Genomic DNA, 12,835 nt, shown 5'->3' with positions numbered 1-12,835 from the left:
GAAAATTCCCTACCCGTGCGAAGCACGGGTACAGCAGCTAGTCCTCTTTTACTAGCGGCGTGCTTTTTATATACGGGCGCCCAACCCACACGTGACCCGCTCATGATTTATCTAGGGCTCTGATGGCGATCGTCGGTTTCGTACGCAAAATCGTTCTCATCGGGATCTTCAACGCCGTCGGGGTTTGGCGCTACGCGTTCGAAGCGGTATGGAAGCGCGTCTATCGCAGACAGCTTCCCGTGAGCCTAAGAACGCCGGAAACGTGTTTCGCTTCGCTTCCCGGCTACGCCTTCGAGCCCCACTACATAGAAATCGAAGGATTTCGCGTTCACTACGTCGACGAAGGTCCGAGAGATGCGCGCGAGACGATCGTCTGCCTGCACGGCGAACCGACGTGGTCCTATCTCTATCGAAAGATCATCAGTCCGCTTGCGAGCCACGGTCATCGCGTCATCGCACCGGATTTCATCGGGTTCGGAAAGTCCGATAAGCCAAGCGACCCGGTATGACGTCAAAAAATAATTAATTAAATTAATTAAGATTTAATTAAGAAATGTATTGCTCCATTTTTTATGATTTTTTCCTGAAGGCGTTCTTCACTCACGAACTGCACTTGCGAACCGTTAGGGAGATCTTTGAGGCTCTAGACTTGCAGAACGTCACTTTGGTGGTGCAGGACTGGGGCGGCATAACCGGTCTGGGCGCGTTGGAATTGATTGAAGACCGAATAGGACGTCTCGTCATCTTGAACACGACCATAGCGCCGTTTGGAGGTCGATTTTTGACGCGGAACCAAAAGCTGAACTTTATCCTGTGGAGAAGCCTCACGTTTTGTTTCGGCCAATGGCTGCCTATTGACTACATCATGAAACAGGCTATACGCGGACTTCCCTCTTCCATTGCTGCAGCCTACAGTGCTCCATTCCCTAATAAGGATTTCAAGGTAAGAACCGTTGTCTCCGCCTATTAAAATACCAGTATTTTATTTTAGGTTGGTCCTGCCAAGTGGCCTCTCATGGTTCCTCTGTATAGGGGCATGAGTCCGAGTGTTGTTGCTTCGTCCAAATCGGCTAGAGGAATTCTTCAACAGTGGAAAAAGCCGGCGTTGGTGATGTTTTCAGACAAGGATCCCATCCTAGCCGGTGCCGCGGCATTTTTTAAGAAAATCATACCTGGTGCTCAGAACGTGCCCAGTGTCGTCATAAAGGGAGCTGGTCACTTTCTGCAGGAGGACAAAGGGGAAGAAATCGCCCAGCAAATTCAAGACCTTTTGACGCAGTAGGATTGATTAGTGTGCTGTAGCTTTTCGTAGCAGTCCAGTTGAGTTGCTGCTCTATTTTCGTTTGTCTTGCCTAAGAGGAATAAAATGCTGGTAGAATGACTTTGTCAAGTCGAGCATAATGTCTTGAGTCGATTCGGGTAGTTCGCCCACCTGTCGTCCTACAAGAAAATTTCAGCCCGTTTTCTTGCACGTCAAGATGAGTGTATGTACGTACCAGGGTTGCCAGAAAAGCGTGAAAAGGGCAGTACAACCGTTTCAGGCGGTACAACGGTGTTGTCCTCAATTCGACAGCAGTCTTTCAATATCGACCTTCGTCCCTTTAGAAGAAGGAACAGATCAAGTTCAAGGAAAAGGATAAATGCTAATTAATCTCTAGTACATCTATGGTACTGTACTCATGGAGGGACAGCTCAACTAAAGGCTCTCTCTTACTATGACACAGTTCTTTCCGATGTGAACAAAAGACCCAATGTTGGCCGCGCTGACGACACAATCTTCTTCAATCAGAACGTGATCGCCGACGACGAGAGGAAAGAAGGCGACCCTTAGTGTGCGAACGAAGGCAATAGTCAGCGATCGACACAGCAGAAAATGTCTTGCCCTTTGGCGAATTTCTTGAATGCAGGTCGAAGCACCGTTCCCTTTTTGATGACGCACAGACGACCGATTTTGATGTTAGCCAAGTCGCCGCGAACGACGCAGTCGGCTTGGATAATGCTCTGTGTACCGTCGTATTGTTTGCGCCGATTAAACGGGCTAGAATACCTTTCCGTTTAGTATGATGTTTTGGCTGCCGCACAGAACCGATTGGCGACTCACTCGATTGCCCGACGCCTATTGAACAACGTCAAACTATTGTTAAAGCTACGATAAGAGCACGAACTGTCTCTATGTACGTCGATTTCACGTAGTGTTCGTCTTGGAGCTCCATGACAGCGCGCGCTAGAAGGGAAGGGCGCGGTACACTCTGTCCGCCGTGTCAGACACTAACAAATCAATCAAAATAACTTTCCATTAAAAAAACGATCGAAGGGAGACAAAATCTAGAATAATAACCGACCGCACAATAGCCGGTAACTGTACACACTAAAGTCCAAAAAACCTACATTATCTTTTGTCATCCTCATTTTTTTGGCCTTTCGCCAGTGTACACTGACAAAATGCAATCCTGACTTCCAACAGCCAGGAGAGACTAGAGAGAGTGCAATCGATCATTTAGCGGCTAGAAAGCAGACAGGGCAAGACGTACCTTGTAAGGATGAAACACAAGACACGAAGTTGGAGATATCCGATTGCCCATAAACCCAGATAAGTAGCGAATAGTGCTGAGCGTTTTACCATTTAGATTGTATATCTTTATCATGTCATCCGTCGATGACGACTGGGCTGATCCACTAGAAAAAAGATAATCAAACGAGAACTCTTATCTACGTGACGCATGGTATACTAGGCAAAGATGTTGGCCCGTTCATGAAATGCCAGCGTACTCAACATTGACGAGAGCCGAATGGTTTTGACCGACTCCGTAAAACGCGGATCCCAAAGCTTAACGTCACCGTGCATGCTACAGTGAGAGAGAGTGACCATCGCTCTCTGCGCCGCGCGAAACGAACCTTCCGGTCAAGATTTTTCCGTCGGTTCCCGGTTGCATGAACGCTTTGACGATCCACGAATTGTGCTCCTTCAACGTCATAACGTGACTCGAAACAACGCTGCGAGAAGGAAATCAATCATTGAATAAATCGTCATATCATCTACACGTGCAAAGCGAGGCGATTCTTACTTTTCTCCCGACGGACAGCGATGATCAAACAGTCGAACTGTTCCGTCTCCACAGCCGGCAACCAGCAGCGATCGGCCAGCTTCGTCGCTTGTCAGACACGTGACACAGCTTTCGGCACCGGTGGCAATATCCTAAAGGAAGGTAAGAGCGTAAGGCAGCCACCTATAATAGTCTCCCCAATACCTGAACTTGCATCTCTTTAGCAACGTCCCAAACGCGTATGTAGCGGACATCGCCGGATGCAAACAGGCGGCCTGACTGCTGTTTCCATTCCAATACCAATCCAGAGCCTAAATCACCACACACAAAGTTGGAGAGAGCGTCGAGTCGCTCCCCTTCCAATAGCGTTTACCTCGCGTCGAAGACGTCAACTTTTCTGACAGTGCTCTCCAAGCGGTTACCAGTTCCGGTCCAGCCGTGGCATAGTTTTTCCATAATCGAACATTTCCGTCATCTGCAAGTGTATAATTTTAAAAGCGAATGACTCGACAACAATTCCCCCTGAGCCCTCTAGAATTAAGAAGTTGGGGTATCGATAATCAATAGAAAAATACGCGCAGCCTATTTTCAAACGCTTTTCGCCCTGATTAATAATATCCTTTTAACGTTAGCCCTTACCTGTGCCGACCAGAAGAAAGCTTTTGTCGTGAGGATTAACGAAATCTAGATTGGTGATGTGACTGTGCTTCGGCGATCGATTCGAGAAGAGGTGCATTCGTCTTCCCTTTTCCCAGTCCCAGATCCTTGAGGTGAACGTTTGTCAGCGAAGACAGAAGGTTGACTCAGACTTACCCAATGTTGGATTTTTCGCCGACGATTAGTTCCGTCTCATAGGGATGAAAGCGCAGGCAGTACGGACGGTGAGCGGTCCGGTTGACTAAAATTTGATCTTCAAGTTTACATTTGTCTACAAAAAAAAAGAGAGAGAAAGCGTAAAATGCAAGGCTTTGGTAGAGGCTTAGGATCGTATTAGGCTAGCTTTGTGCGCGGTCTGCAGCTAAAAAGACGCGCTAAAAATTGAAAAACGCGCCTCTTTACTGTATGGTACCGAATGATAAAGACGATTACAAGCAAAAAACGAGCAAGAGTAGACCATACAGTTAAGTAGAGCTACGCTAAAATGCAAGCAAACCTGCTTTTTTCCGCTCTGGCTCAGAATTTTTTCGAACTTTGGCGTTGCGTCGAAAACGTTTTTCTCGCTCCAGGAAGGCGTCACTGTACTGATCTCGATAGTCCGGCACCTAGAATATAGGAGGAGGAATATCGTGAGTCGAGACAAGGCAAAAAGGTTAACATTACCCTCGTTGTTGAACGAGAAAAATGACAAGCACTCCATTCGCAGAAGTCTGTCTTCAGTACGCCAATTTGTTCCTGAGGCGGGTGACGCAGAAGCTGTGTCGACGACTGGTGGTGCTGAATATCATCTGACGCAGCCGGCGAGTCTGTTTGTCCAGCTTTCTGAAAAAAAAGAAACGTTTTCCATTAATATAGTGTACGCTTTCTTGATCAATGAAGCTTGCCTTTTGGAATAACGAAGGGCCCCTTCCAAAGATTGTCCTCTTCGTCGAAAACTGCTCCGAATGTCGAGCCGACAGCGCACTTGCGCTGCTTGCCGACGGCATCGTGCCTCTTTTCGTCGACGTCGGCATTCTGCCAATTGGTGCTGACGCCATCATATTCAATTCGCCTCTACCGGCTAATGACAGCTCGGGCGAGACTATCGTCGATCCCGAGCTGCTGCAAAAGAAATCGCATTACTCAATGTCTTTTAGGCTACAGATCAGGCTTGTAGACACTAGACACGTTAATCAACGCAAGGGCCCTCAGCGTAGGCGTCACACGTAACGATATTCAAACTAGAAAATTTATAACAAAAAGTTTCTCGTTATCAAATTCCCCATGCTGCTACACTTCAAGGATGGTTGTTTGGTAATTTAACGGTGAAAAAATAAGTAGTACGTCAATAGCTAGCTATCTTAGCTAAGCAGTCAATCTAGCAAACCTTTCGCCAATGAGCTGTTTCGGTCGGCCTGTCGGCGAACTTGGTGCCGAGTGCGATCCGACGGAACTCCCTCGACACCGTTGGGGCTGAGCGGAATTCATTGCCTCAAAAGAGAAGATGACTAAGCGCAAATATTAATTACAATGTATTTACTCGAGCACGAATTTGATTGACAACAGCCGCCGAAGACGACGCAACGTCCGGAAAAGGATCGCTGTACAATGACAACAGGACCTAAAAAAGAGCAAACAATTATGAAGCGACTATTTTCCCCTCGGCCTTGCCTTCCACGTGTTGACGTAGACGGGATGAAACCCAAACAAAGGCGACGATCTCATCATTCCTGGGTCTATCATACTCGACGCGCCGCCGCCCGTGTTCGGACTACCGCCGCCACTACTCAAACTGCTACTCCCGCTGCTCGTCGCCATAACGACAGCCGGTAGCGCAATTGTCGTCGTCGGCGAATGCGACCTTCCGCCGCCGCCGCCACCCAAACTAGACGCAGTAAGACTACGCGGAACGCTAGAACTCTTCGCCACTCCGCCTTCCGCTTTCACGTGAACCTTCCTTGGCGACGACGAAGACGACGTCGTAGACGATGACATAGCCGTCGCCGCCGCCGCCGCCGTCGTCGTCTGCGATCCAATGCCGATGTTGTTGAGAGCTTGTACGACGGGAGACTCGGTGTCCTTGTGATTGACGACGACCCATTCGCCCGATGCGTGCACCGTGCTGAGACTCTGATTGCTTTTCATCTTCTCCTCCTTCTGTCGCTCCTCTTCCATCATGAGAGCGGCGACGGCGGACATTGTCCCTTCGAGTTGCGTCACGTAGCCTTGGAGAGCGACCACCAGTTCCTATGAGAGAGAGAAAAATCATACCTAAGAAGAGTCAATCTGATGATTTTCTCCTACTCACCTGTCTTACTAGTCGACTTGCGTCGTTGGCTGTAGTCAGGAGCTTGGAGACAACGCTGTTGTCGATGGCGTTCACGTGATCGTTTCTCTCGCAAACGACCCCAATGAACGTTCCCAATGCAAATGTGGCAGCCGCTCGAACCTTTGGGAATTAATTTAAAAGCAATCGAAATGCAATTTTTTTGCTAATTACTTCCGGGTGAGGATCCGCTAGGAGAGTGTAGAGTTTCTCGTGAGCGCGGTCGCGCACGCCGACCCACTTCGCTTCTTCGTAGTTTCGCCAAATTCGGCCGAGACAAATCGCAAGCCATTGGCGACGCACTCGCTGTCGTTCCTGCAGCTGTTCCAGGCACAGGGCAATCAGCTGACCCTTTACGCATAACTCCTATATGACAAGGAAAACGGATTAACAAATATTGATGCTTCCTATAGGAACTTGCCTGGCCTTGAGGATAGTTGTTGACGATTGTTGCCAGAACAAAAGCGGCCATCGTTCTTTCATTGGGCTGCGACGAAGGAAATGAAAGTGCTATTGCCGTCTGGTCATAACCAGGCTTTCGTACCGTGACGTATGGGTCAGAAAGAATCGCTAAGAAATAGCGATGGCTTCCGTCCTTTATTAAGTCAGATTGACAGGTCTGCGAAGACAGATGATGACACTCTAACATTTCAATCAGACTAAATGTCCCTACTGGATCGACGGCAAGTATTTTCGCCCATATTTTGACCAGCATGGGCCGGAGTTCTCTCGCCGTACTCTGAAGTAGTTTCAGCACATACGGAAAAATGCCAACAGAAAGAGCCTACAGAGAAAAGAAATAAAAAACGTAGCCCCCAAACTATAACTGACCTGCTCCACAGCCCAAGGACCCAAGTCAAGAAATTTCCCTAATAGGTCCAGCGCTCTTTGCCGGTGCATTTGACTGAGCAAAACCTAAATTCACAATGGTTGACAGGAACACGAGAATTTTTCCTCGCCCGCGAGGCGCTTACCTGCAAAACGATGGGAAGCTGTTCGGGCGAGTCTCTCTCCTTCTCGCCAAGTGCCAACCAAACTTGAAAGGCGGTCAGTTGTTCACTGAAAAACGGCGAAAACTAGGAAAACGAGTAAGGTGACAAACGCCCTTCACTTTTTGGGACATTATTGATAACGTGCAATGCTAGACTCGACTATGACTATAATTAATAAAAAACTTCTCGTCTCACTTGAAAAGTGCTGTTTCCCTCAAGGAGTGACGGGAGTTGAGATAGGCACAAGTCAACAGATAAATCCCAAGATTGCCTGCGTGAAAAAATACGTTTCTACATTTTTCTTCCTTTCGAATACGTCGTCTTTACCACAACGGATGGTTGTGCGTTTCAGGAAGAGACGGCGTCGTTACCGGCACACAGTGATACGATCTCATGATCCTCTCCGCCAGTAGATAATTACGAAAGAGACTTGCAACGAGAAGATCTTGACGAAAAAGTTGCTGAAACAAATCTATATCAAAAAAAAAATAATACACTAATAAACAAACCGGCATCTAAAAGCTCACCGCGAGGCAGAACGTTCCACGCTATAGTGTCCGTGACAGCAGTAAAGATCCAATTCAGTTCGCCTAAAGGAGTCCGACGATCGCTTAGACGACCGGGGATTCTAAACAATTGATATTATTTCCTCAAGTCTATTCTATGAGACTCACTTGTCCAAAGCTTCGAGACTGACACTTGGCCTCAGTCTGTTCGTCTTCTGCAAGACGTACCTACAAGATGAAGAGAAACATTAACAGGAGTTACTATAAGGAATCGTCTCGAAATGCTCCTGTCTCACCAACGCAAGGCAATCTTGATTGGCGTCGTCAGGCAGCATGTGAACAAGTCCGCGGGCAGTTCCGGATTCATGGGCAGAAGTTGATTGACGCCGCAGGCAGCCATTTGAATGTAGTTTTGAACGGCAGGCGGCGGTAAAGGAGGACTCATTGTCGCCGGGTCGTACGTCCCTTGAGCTTTCAGACGCGCCTGAGGAAAAGAAAAACGTATATACTGACCGAAAATGATGTCTAATGCTTACTCGATGATCGTTTGTCCGTTGATCAGCAAATTTTTCAAAGGAATCAAGAACAAGACCTTGAAAAGAAAACGTCATTAGAATGCATCTCAAGCTAATAATAATAATTGAACAATTGAAACGACTATCATCTATACCGTATGTCTGTATATATTAATTATTATTTATTCAACGTACCCGCGTTGTTACAGTCCCAGACGTAAATCGACGGACTTGTCATCCACGATTGCAAATCGTAGAGCGAGAGCGGAATGTACTGAGTGTAGCTCTACGTCATCATTTAATGATCCCCGCTAGAAAATTCCCCTTTCCACGGTTTCTCACTTTATTGAAAACCCAGATTTCGCCGTTTGTCGTCGGCTTCGGAACGGCGTGTCCATTGTAGTGAAACAAGACGCGTTCACCCTAGAGTTTAGCTCTTCCTCCTTTGCCGTAAATTTTCTCTCAGAAAAATCACGTGCCTTTGCGTTCCTTCGAAGAGAAGTGCACAATTTCTTCACGTCATCCGTCGTCGGATCGAGACTCTGCTTGTATCTCGCCTAAAGAGATATCCACATCAAAAAAAAATACACATACATTTCTTATAGTCGCTTGCCTTTGGCTGCCACCTTTCATACTGTCGCTGGAGTGTATTCCCAATTGTTTCGAGCGCCTTTTGCGGAGCCATCGACATCGGATCTAATACGAAAAAGGCTCGACTCTCTCCTCCAGTCCTAGTGAGTCTTATTACTCACCGATCCACGTCTCCATGCGAGCGCAAGGCGACGGCTTCATGACGTCCGGCGGATCAACGCCGACGTTGAGACAGAGAACAAGTGCAACGCTCACAGTCTTCATCTTCGAGTAAAAAAAACGAGAGATTATAATGTATCCTCTCTTCGAGAATATTTGAAATGCTGCCTAACTAATCTTGGTCCCTCTGCGTACGAAGCAAAGGTTCTCTATTTCTCCGTTCACTCTCAAAATAATACAGAACGCCCGTGCTCACCTTTGGGGTGGCCCATATTGGGGACGTTCGATAACAAGGGGGCCCTCGCTACCCTTCGACTTACTCGCTCCTTCATTCTCCAACTGTACAGAAGCTCTTTCGGTGCTTCGATCGGCTCGAAGTGACGCCGCTGAACGAAACACAATGGAAGACGCCATTCGAGCTCGCTTTCCGTCTCGACGTCGTCTGCATCGTCCGTATCGTCCGCTGCCAGATCGCACTCGAAGGTGCCGAAACGGTGCGCAGCCATCACCCCGATTCCGACTCCAGCGGCGCCTTCGAAAGGAAAAAGGAGAGGAAACAAGAGAGGATGGGGATGAGCGTGCGCTCACTAGGCTTGCGGTCACGTGATGTTAGTGTAAATAGCCGTCAATAGCTCACAAACAGACACAAAAAATTGCGGAAAGGCCTATCACTAATACATTCTCCTTTTCAAAGTTTTTTGTACTGCTTTCTGCTTCTTCTCTGTTGAATCTCTCTTCTTGATACCACGAAGTGAATAATTGTGACCGCCACAACAAAAAGCACGAAAAGAACGTTGAGAGCATAAACGAATGCTTCCGAAATTTCAGAAGTCAGAGAACTGTCGCGATTTGTCATGCAGTTAAAGGTGATTGCGATGGCAAATGACGCCGCGACATCAACCCAACTTTCCAAGTTCCACTTGGTATAGCTAATGAAAGGTCTTGCAGTTGCAATAAAATAACTAAATCCAAAGAGTAACAGGTTGAATAAAATTGCTTGAATGGCTTGCTGAGATAGAGGAAAACTAGAAATAACAACCGCAAGTGCTAATCGACGAAGCATTAGAAAAACCGCCATGTATTTCTGATACGGTTTTTTGTAGCAGCAGATCAGAACGTCCAAATACGATAGACAAAGACCTCGTCTCCGATTTGAACTCAGCTGCAGTCGTTTTCTTAGCAAGAAACAGATTGTGGCTGGAAAGAGGCCAATATAAGCAACCGTAAGTACTATGCCAAGTATGAGCAGAATTCTGTACTCTGCGGAGGAACAGTCGATCCAGGGATACGCTTTCATATAGTAGTCATTCGTTCCAGGATTGATAACACATGGAAGAAGGATTTGAATAAGTTGGTTAGTAATGGGATAGAAGAAAACGTTCAAAAGAAGTAGAAGCTGCTCTTTTGCTTTTATCTTCACCAATTCAAAAAGTTTCTTCTTCTTTCTTTGTCTATAAGCAAGAGGCCTCTTTCGTATAGCAAAGCAGTCTGCCTGATAATCGAGAATGAATAAGAATAATTCGAATCCGCTTACAACAAAAGGAACAACAACTAGAAAGAGTAGTCGTCCAAGAGGAGAAAATAAGGGTGAAAACGAGCACGAAAATCCGTAGAAATTGAAATTTATTAGGTTTTTGAGCCACCTTGTCACTTTGAACACTTTCATTTTATCCAATACCGTAGCAAACGAGCAGTACCTGCATTCAACGTGCAGACTTGTGACATTGAGCGAATCCATAACTTGAACGTACATAATCAATGTCATAGCAAACGCTTTGATAGTTTTAAGACGTCCAAAAACTGCTAGAAGAACAAAGGTGCAATAGATTTCCACGATCCAAGCAGGTAAAACGTGAAAAGTTCCAAACAAAATTATTGCCAGCGATAGAGCAATGTAACAAATCGTATTTACCAATCTTGCCACCTTTCTTTGGCAGATAAAATGATGTCCGTATTTTTGAAGTTTTTCAGATGCCCACGTCAAGAATAGCACAAAGAATATGCCAACAATTGCAAGCCCAACGGAAATACCTTGAAATTTTGTTTTCTTACACGGATGGCATTTTTGGCCTTCACGGTAATAGTGAGGTTCACACTGAGAGCAGAGTCGTCCGTAAGCGTGGCTAGTGCACAAGCAGCTATTGTTACACGACACAGTTATACCGTCGTCGTTGAGATGACAGGTGCAATTGTTAGTCGGATTGCAGCGAAAACTGTCCTTGTACACGGAATCGCAGAGAATGAGATCTGTCATATTATCGGGACTTGGAACTGGATATGTATTCTTTTCCATGTAGATAACGCTGTTGTTCGTTTCTCCTGGGCATCTGGAATGATTGAAATTACATGGTCTACAATTTCCGTAAAAGCCAAAATACTCCCTGCTGCAACGGCACAGCACGTAGTAGTAGTAACTGCTATCGACGTACAGCAAACCATCATAATCCGATCCGCCTTTATTTTGATTTATTTGAATTTGAGGACATCGAAAATTCGCCTTATTTCCTCCTGTTGCTACATTGTAATTAATTGTAGCAAACCTTGGTATCGGATTTGTTTTGTTTTTGCTCCGTAACTTTCTATTTCCTTGAAAGTTCATTAATTTAAGAGATCGAAAAAGTTCAAATCCTTCTGGTATCGGCCCTTGAAGGTCATTTGTGTTAAGGTCGATCACCTGAAGGTAAGACTGCTCATATTCAGGACGTGGAATCCTGCCTCTCAACTTGTTATTTGATAGCCTCAATGCAACAAGATAGTCAAGTGATGACCACAGCAGTTCACTTAATTCTCCTTGGAGACCGGTCGATGCAAAGTCGAATGTCAGAATCGGACACTTTTGTTTTCTACTTCGAAAAGGACCGAGAAATAACTGTCCCAGCCTATGCGTTTCAAGATTTTCGAATGGATTGAAGCTAAAATCCAAAATTTGTATTTTCGGAAGAGCACTGTGCTCAGGTTGGGGCGAAAAAGAACGAAAACCATTTTGAGAAACGTCCAAAGATATTAGGTTTGGAGCGTTAAGCACCGAAGACGGAAACTCGCCTTCCAATTGATTTTGACTCAAATCAATTATAGTAGTGTTGATTGGAAATTGCATTTTTGATGAAATGCTTCCAGTAAGAAGGTTTTTGCTGAGATCTAGAACTTTAAGATTTGGCCATATAAGATGCATATGTTCTGGCAGTTGACCCTTTAATTTGTTTTTACCTAAAAGAAAATATTCCATCTTTGTCAGCGAAAACAGTTGGCTTATGTTTCCTTCAAACGACAACAAAGTCAAGTCCATGGCATACAGATTATGCAATTGGCTTATGTTTGGATGTAGCAAGCCGCCCAAGTCGTTCATTGCAATATTTAAAACTCTCAAACATTTCAACTTTCCCACCTCATGTCCCATTCCATTTCCTTTTAATTTGCAATTGTTGAGTTGAAGGAAGGAAATATTTTGATAGGATCCTAAGGTAGTCCAGGGAATGGGACCCGTAAGCATAGTAGAAGTCATTTTAAAAACAATGAGAGGGAGCTCCTTTTCAGGCGGCAAGAAAGCGGTCAGCGAACCATGAATACCGAAGTTGGACGCTAAGTTTAGAAACTGAAGGTCTTCCAGGTTCCAAAGTAACTTCAGTTTCTCAACGGATCCGGATAAATTATTGCTTGGAAGGTAGATACCAATAACGAAACCTTTCCCCGGAGCAATCACACCCTTCCAGCAACATAAGGGAAGATCCGAATTCCAATTCTCGCTACTCTTCCAGTTTTGGACTCCAAGGACGCGGGAGAAGTTTCGAAGAATGCGTTTTTCTCTTTCTATTCTGTCTTTCAAAGCCGCAGTGTCGATTTCGTTTTTGCATGTACAGTTCACATCTAGAAAAGTTAGATAGAAAGCTAGCGTTAGGAGAGCCTGCTTTTGTGGGACAAGCAGCTCCAAATTGAACTAAAGGCCAGTCATCTTATCTTACTGTGCGCAAGGGAGGAGACATTCTTGCCGGGAAGGTAAGACGGGCATTGATAAGAAACGCTAGTGAGAAGACTCAGAAAGAAGCTCTTAAGCACCCACTGTAAAGCG

At 45.8% G+C, this 12,835-nt stretch overlaps 4 protein-coding genes across 5 annotated transcripts; 1 reads left to right on the top strand and 3 right to left on the bottom strand.

Moving 5' to 3' along the window:
- Window positions 1-94: 94 nt before the first annotated feature.
- LOC136200022 (haloalkane dehalogenase-like) lies at window positions 95-1,381 on the top strand. Its single transcript, XM_065990351.1, has 3 exons — window positions 95-503; window positions 590-943; window positions 992-1,381. Exons 1-3 carry the CDS (start codon window positions 123-125, stop codon window positions 1,280-1,282), a joined length of 1,026 nt encoding a protein of 341 aa, XP_065846423.1. The 5' UTR covers window positions 95-122; the 3' UTR covers window positions 1,283-1,381.
- On the bottom strand, window positions 1,285-2,235 carry LOC136200024 (dynactin subunit 5-like). The gene is made up of 6 exons (XM_065990352.1): window positions 2,166-2,235; window positions 2,048-2,116; window positions 1,883-2,001; window positions 1,715-1,826; window positions 1,497-1,599; window positions 1,285-1,440 (listed from the first exon to the last, which is right to left on the bottom strand). Exons 1-6 carry the CDS (start codon window positions 2,211-2,213, stop codon window positions 1,334-1,336), a joined length of 558 nt encoding a protein of 185 aa, XP_065846424.1. The 5' UTR covers window positions 2,214-2,235; the 3' UTR covers window positions 1,285-1,333.
- Window positions 2,236-2,276: 41 nt separating this feature from the next.
- Window positions 2,277-9,344, bottom strand: LOC136200021 (regulatory-associated protein of mTOR-like). 2 transcript variants are annotated; one of them, XM_065990349.1, is made up of 34 exons: window positions 9,090-9,344; window positions 8,772-8,874; window positions 8,633-8,715; window positions 8,499-8,576; window positions 8,362-8,442; window positions 8,215-8,305; window positions 8,041-8,096; window positions 7,801-7,988; window positions 7,673-7,732; window positions 7,526-7,626; window positions 7,326-7,470; window positions 7,194-7,269; window positions 6,981-7,082; window positions 6,838-6,921; window positions 6,680-6,790; window positions 6,551-6,625; window positions 6,428-6,493; window positions 6,181-6,372; window positions 5,989-6,129; window positions 5,352-5,927; window positions 5,221-5,301; window positions 5,068-5,171; window positions 4,586-4,802; window positions 4,365-4,523; window positions 4,198-4,306; window positions 3,858-3,972; window positions 3,684-3,808; window positions 3,418-3,519; window positions 3,249-3,355; window positions 3,066-3,196; window positions 2,896-2,994; window positions 2,730-2,846; window positions 2,532-2,676; window positions 2,277-2,474 (listed from the first exon to the last, which is right to left on the bottom strand). In XM_065990349.1, the coding sequence occupies exons 1-34, from the start codon at window positions 9,273-9,275 to the stop codon at window positions 2,406-2,408; spliced, it is 4,275 nt and encodes a 1,424-aa protein (XP_065846421.1). In that variant the 5' UTR covers window positions 9,276-9,344; the 3' UTR covers window positions 2,277-2,405. The 2 variants fall into 2 exon arrangements, with proteins under 2 accessions (XP_065846421.1, XP_065846422.1); XM_065990350.1 differs by having other exon boundaries at window positions 4,586-4,799.
- Window positions 9,345-9,457: 113 nt separating this feature from the next.
- LOC136183989 (putative leucine-rich repeat-containing protein DDB_G0281931) lies at window positions 9,458-11,941 on the bottom strand. The gene has a single exon (XM_065970807.1). The coding sequence runs from the start codon at window positions 11,939-11,941 to the stop codon at window positions 9,458-9,460; it is 2,484 nt and encodes an 827-aa protein (XP_065826879.1).
- Window positions 11,942-12,835: the final 894 nt, after the last annotated feature.

This window comes from Oscarella lobularis, chromosome 2 (genome assembly GCF_947507565.1).
Source record: "Oscarella lobularis chromosome 2, ooOscLobu1.1, whole genome shotgun sequence".
Taxonomy (NCBI): domain Eukaryota; kingdom Metazoa; phylum Porifera; class Homoscleromorpha; order Homosclerophorida; family Oscarellidae; genus Oscarella; species Oscarella lobularis.
Note: the sequence above shows the minus strand (reverse complement) of the source record. Positions and strands in the feature narration are given on the sequence as shown.

Coding starts and splice junctions, on each gene's coding strand:
- LOC136200022 (XM_065990351.1), top strand. CDS start 123: ATGGCGATCGTCGGTTTCGTACGCAAAATCGTTCTCATCGGGATCTTC. Junction 504..589: donor CCGATAAGCCAAGCGACCCG/GTATGACGTCAA, acceptor TTTTTCCTGAAG/GCGTTCTTCACTCACGAACT. Junction 944..991: donor TCCCTAATAAGGATTTCAAG/GTAAGAACCGTT, acceptor ATTTTATTTTAG/GTTGGTCCTGCCAAGTGGCC.
- LOC136200024 (XM_065990352.1), bottom strand. CDS start 2,213: ATGGAGCTCCAAGACGAACACTACGTGAAATCGACGTACATAGAGACA. Junction 2,002..2,047: donor ACATCATACTAAACGGAAAG/GTATTCTAGCCC, acceptor GACGGTACACAG/AGCATTATCCAAGCCGACTG. Junction 1,600..1,714: donor TCGGAAAGAACTGTGTCATA/GTAAGAGAGAGC, acceptor CTTCTTCTAAAG/GGACGAAGGTCGATATTGAA.
- LOC136200021 (XM_065990349.1), bottom strand. CDS start 9,275: ATGGCTGCGCACCGTTTCGGCACCTTCGAGTGCGATCTGGCAGCGGAC. Junction 5,302..5,351: donor TCTACGTCAACACGTGGAAG/GCAAGGCCGAGG, acceptor GCTCTTTTTTAG/GTCCTGTTGTCATTGTACAG. Junction 2,847..2,895: donor GGAAAAATCTTGACCGGAAG/GTTCGTTTCGCG, acceptor CTCTCACTGTAG/CATGCACGGTGACGTTAAGC.
- LOC136183989 (XM_065970807.1), bottom strand. CDS start 11,941: ATGCATCTTATATGGCCAAATCTTAAAGTTCTAGATCTCAGCAAAAAC.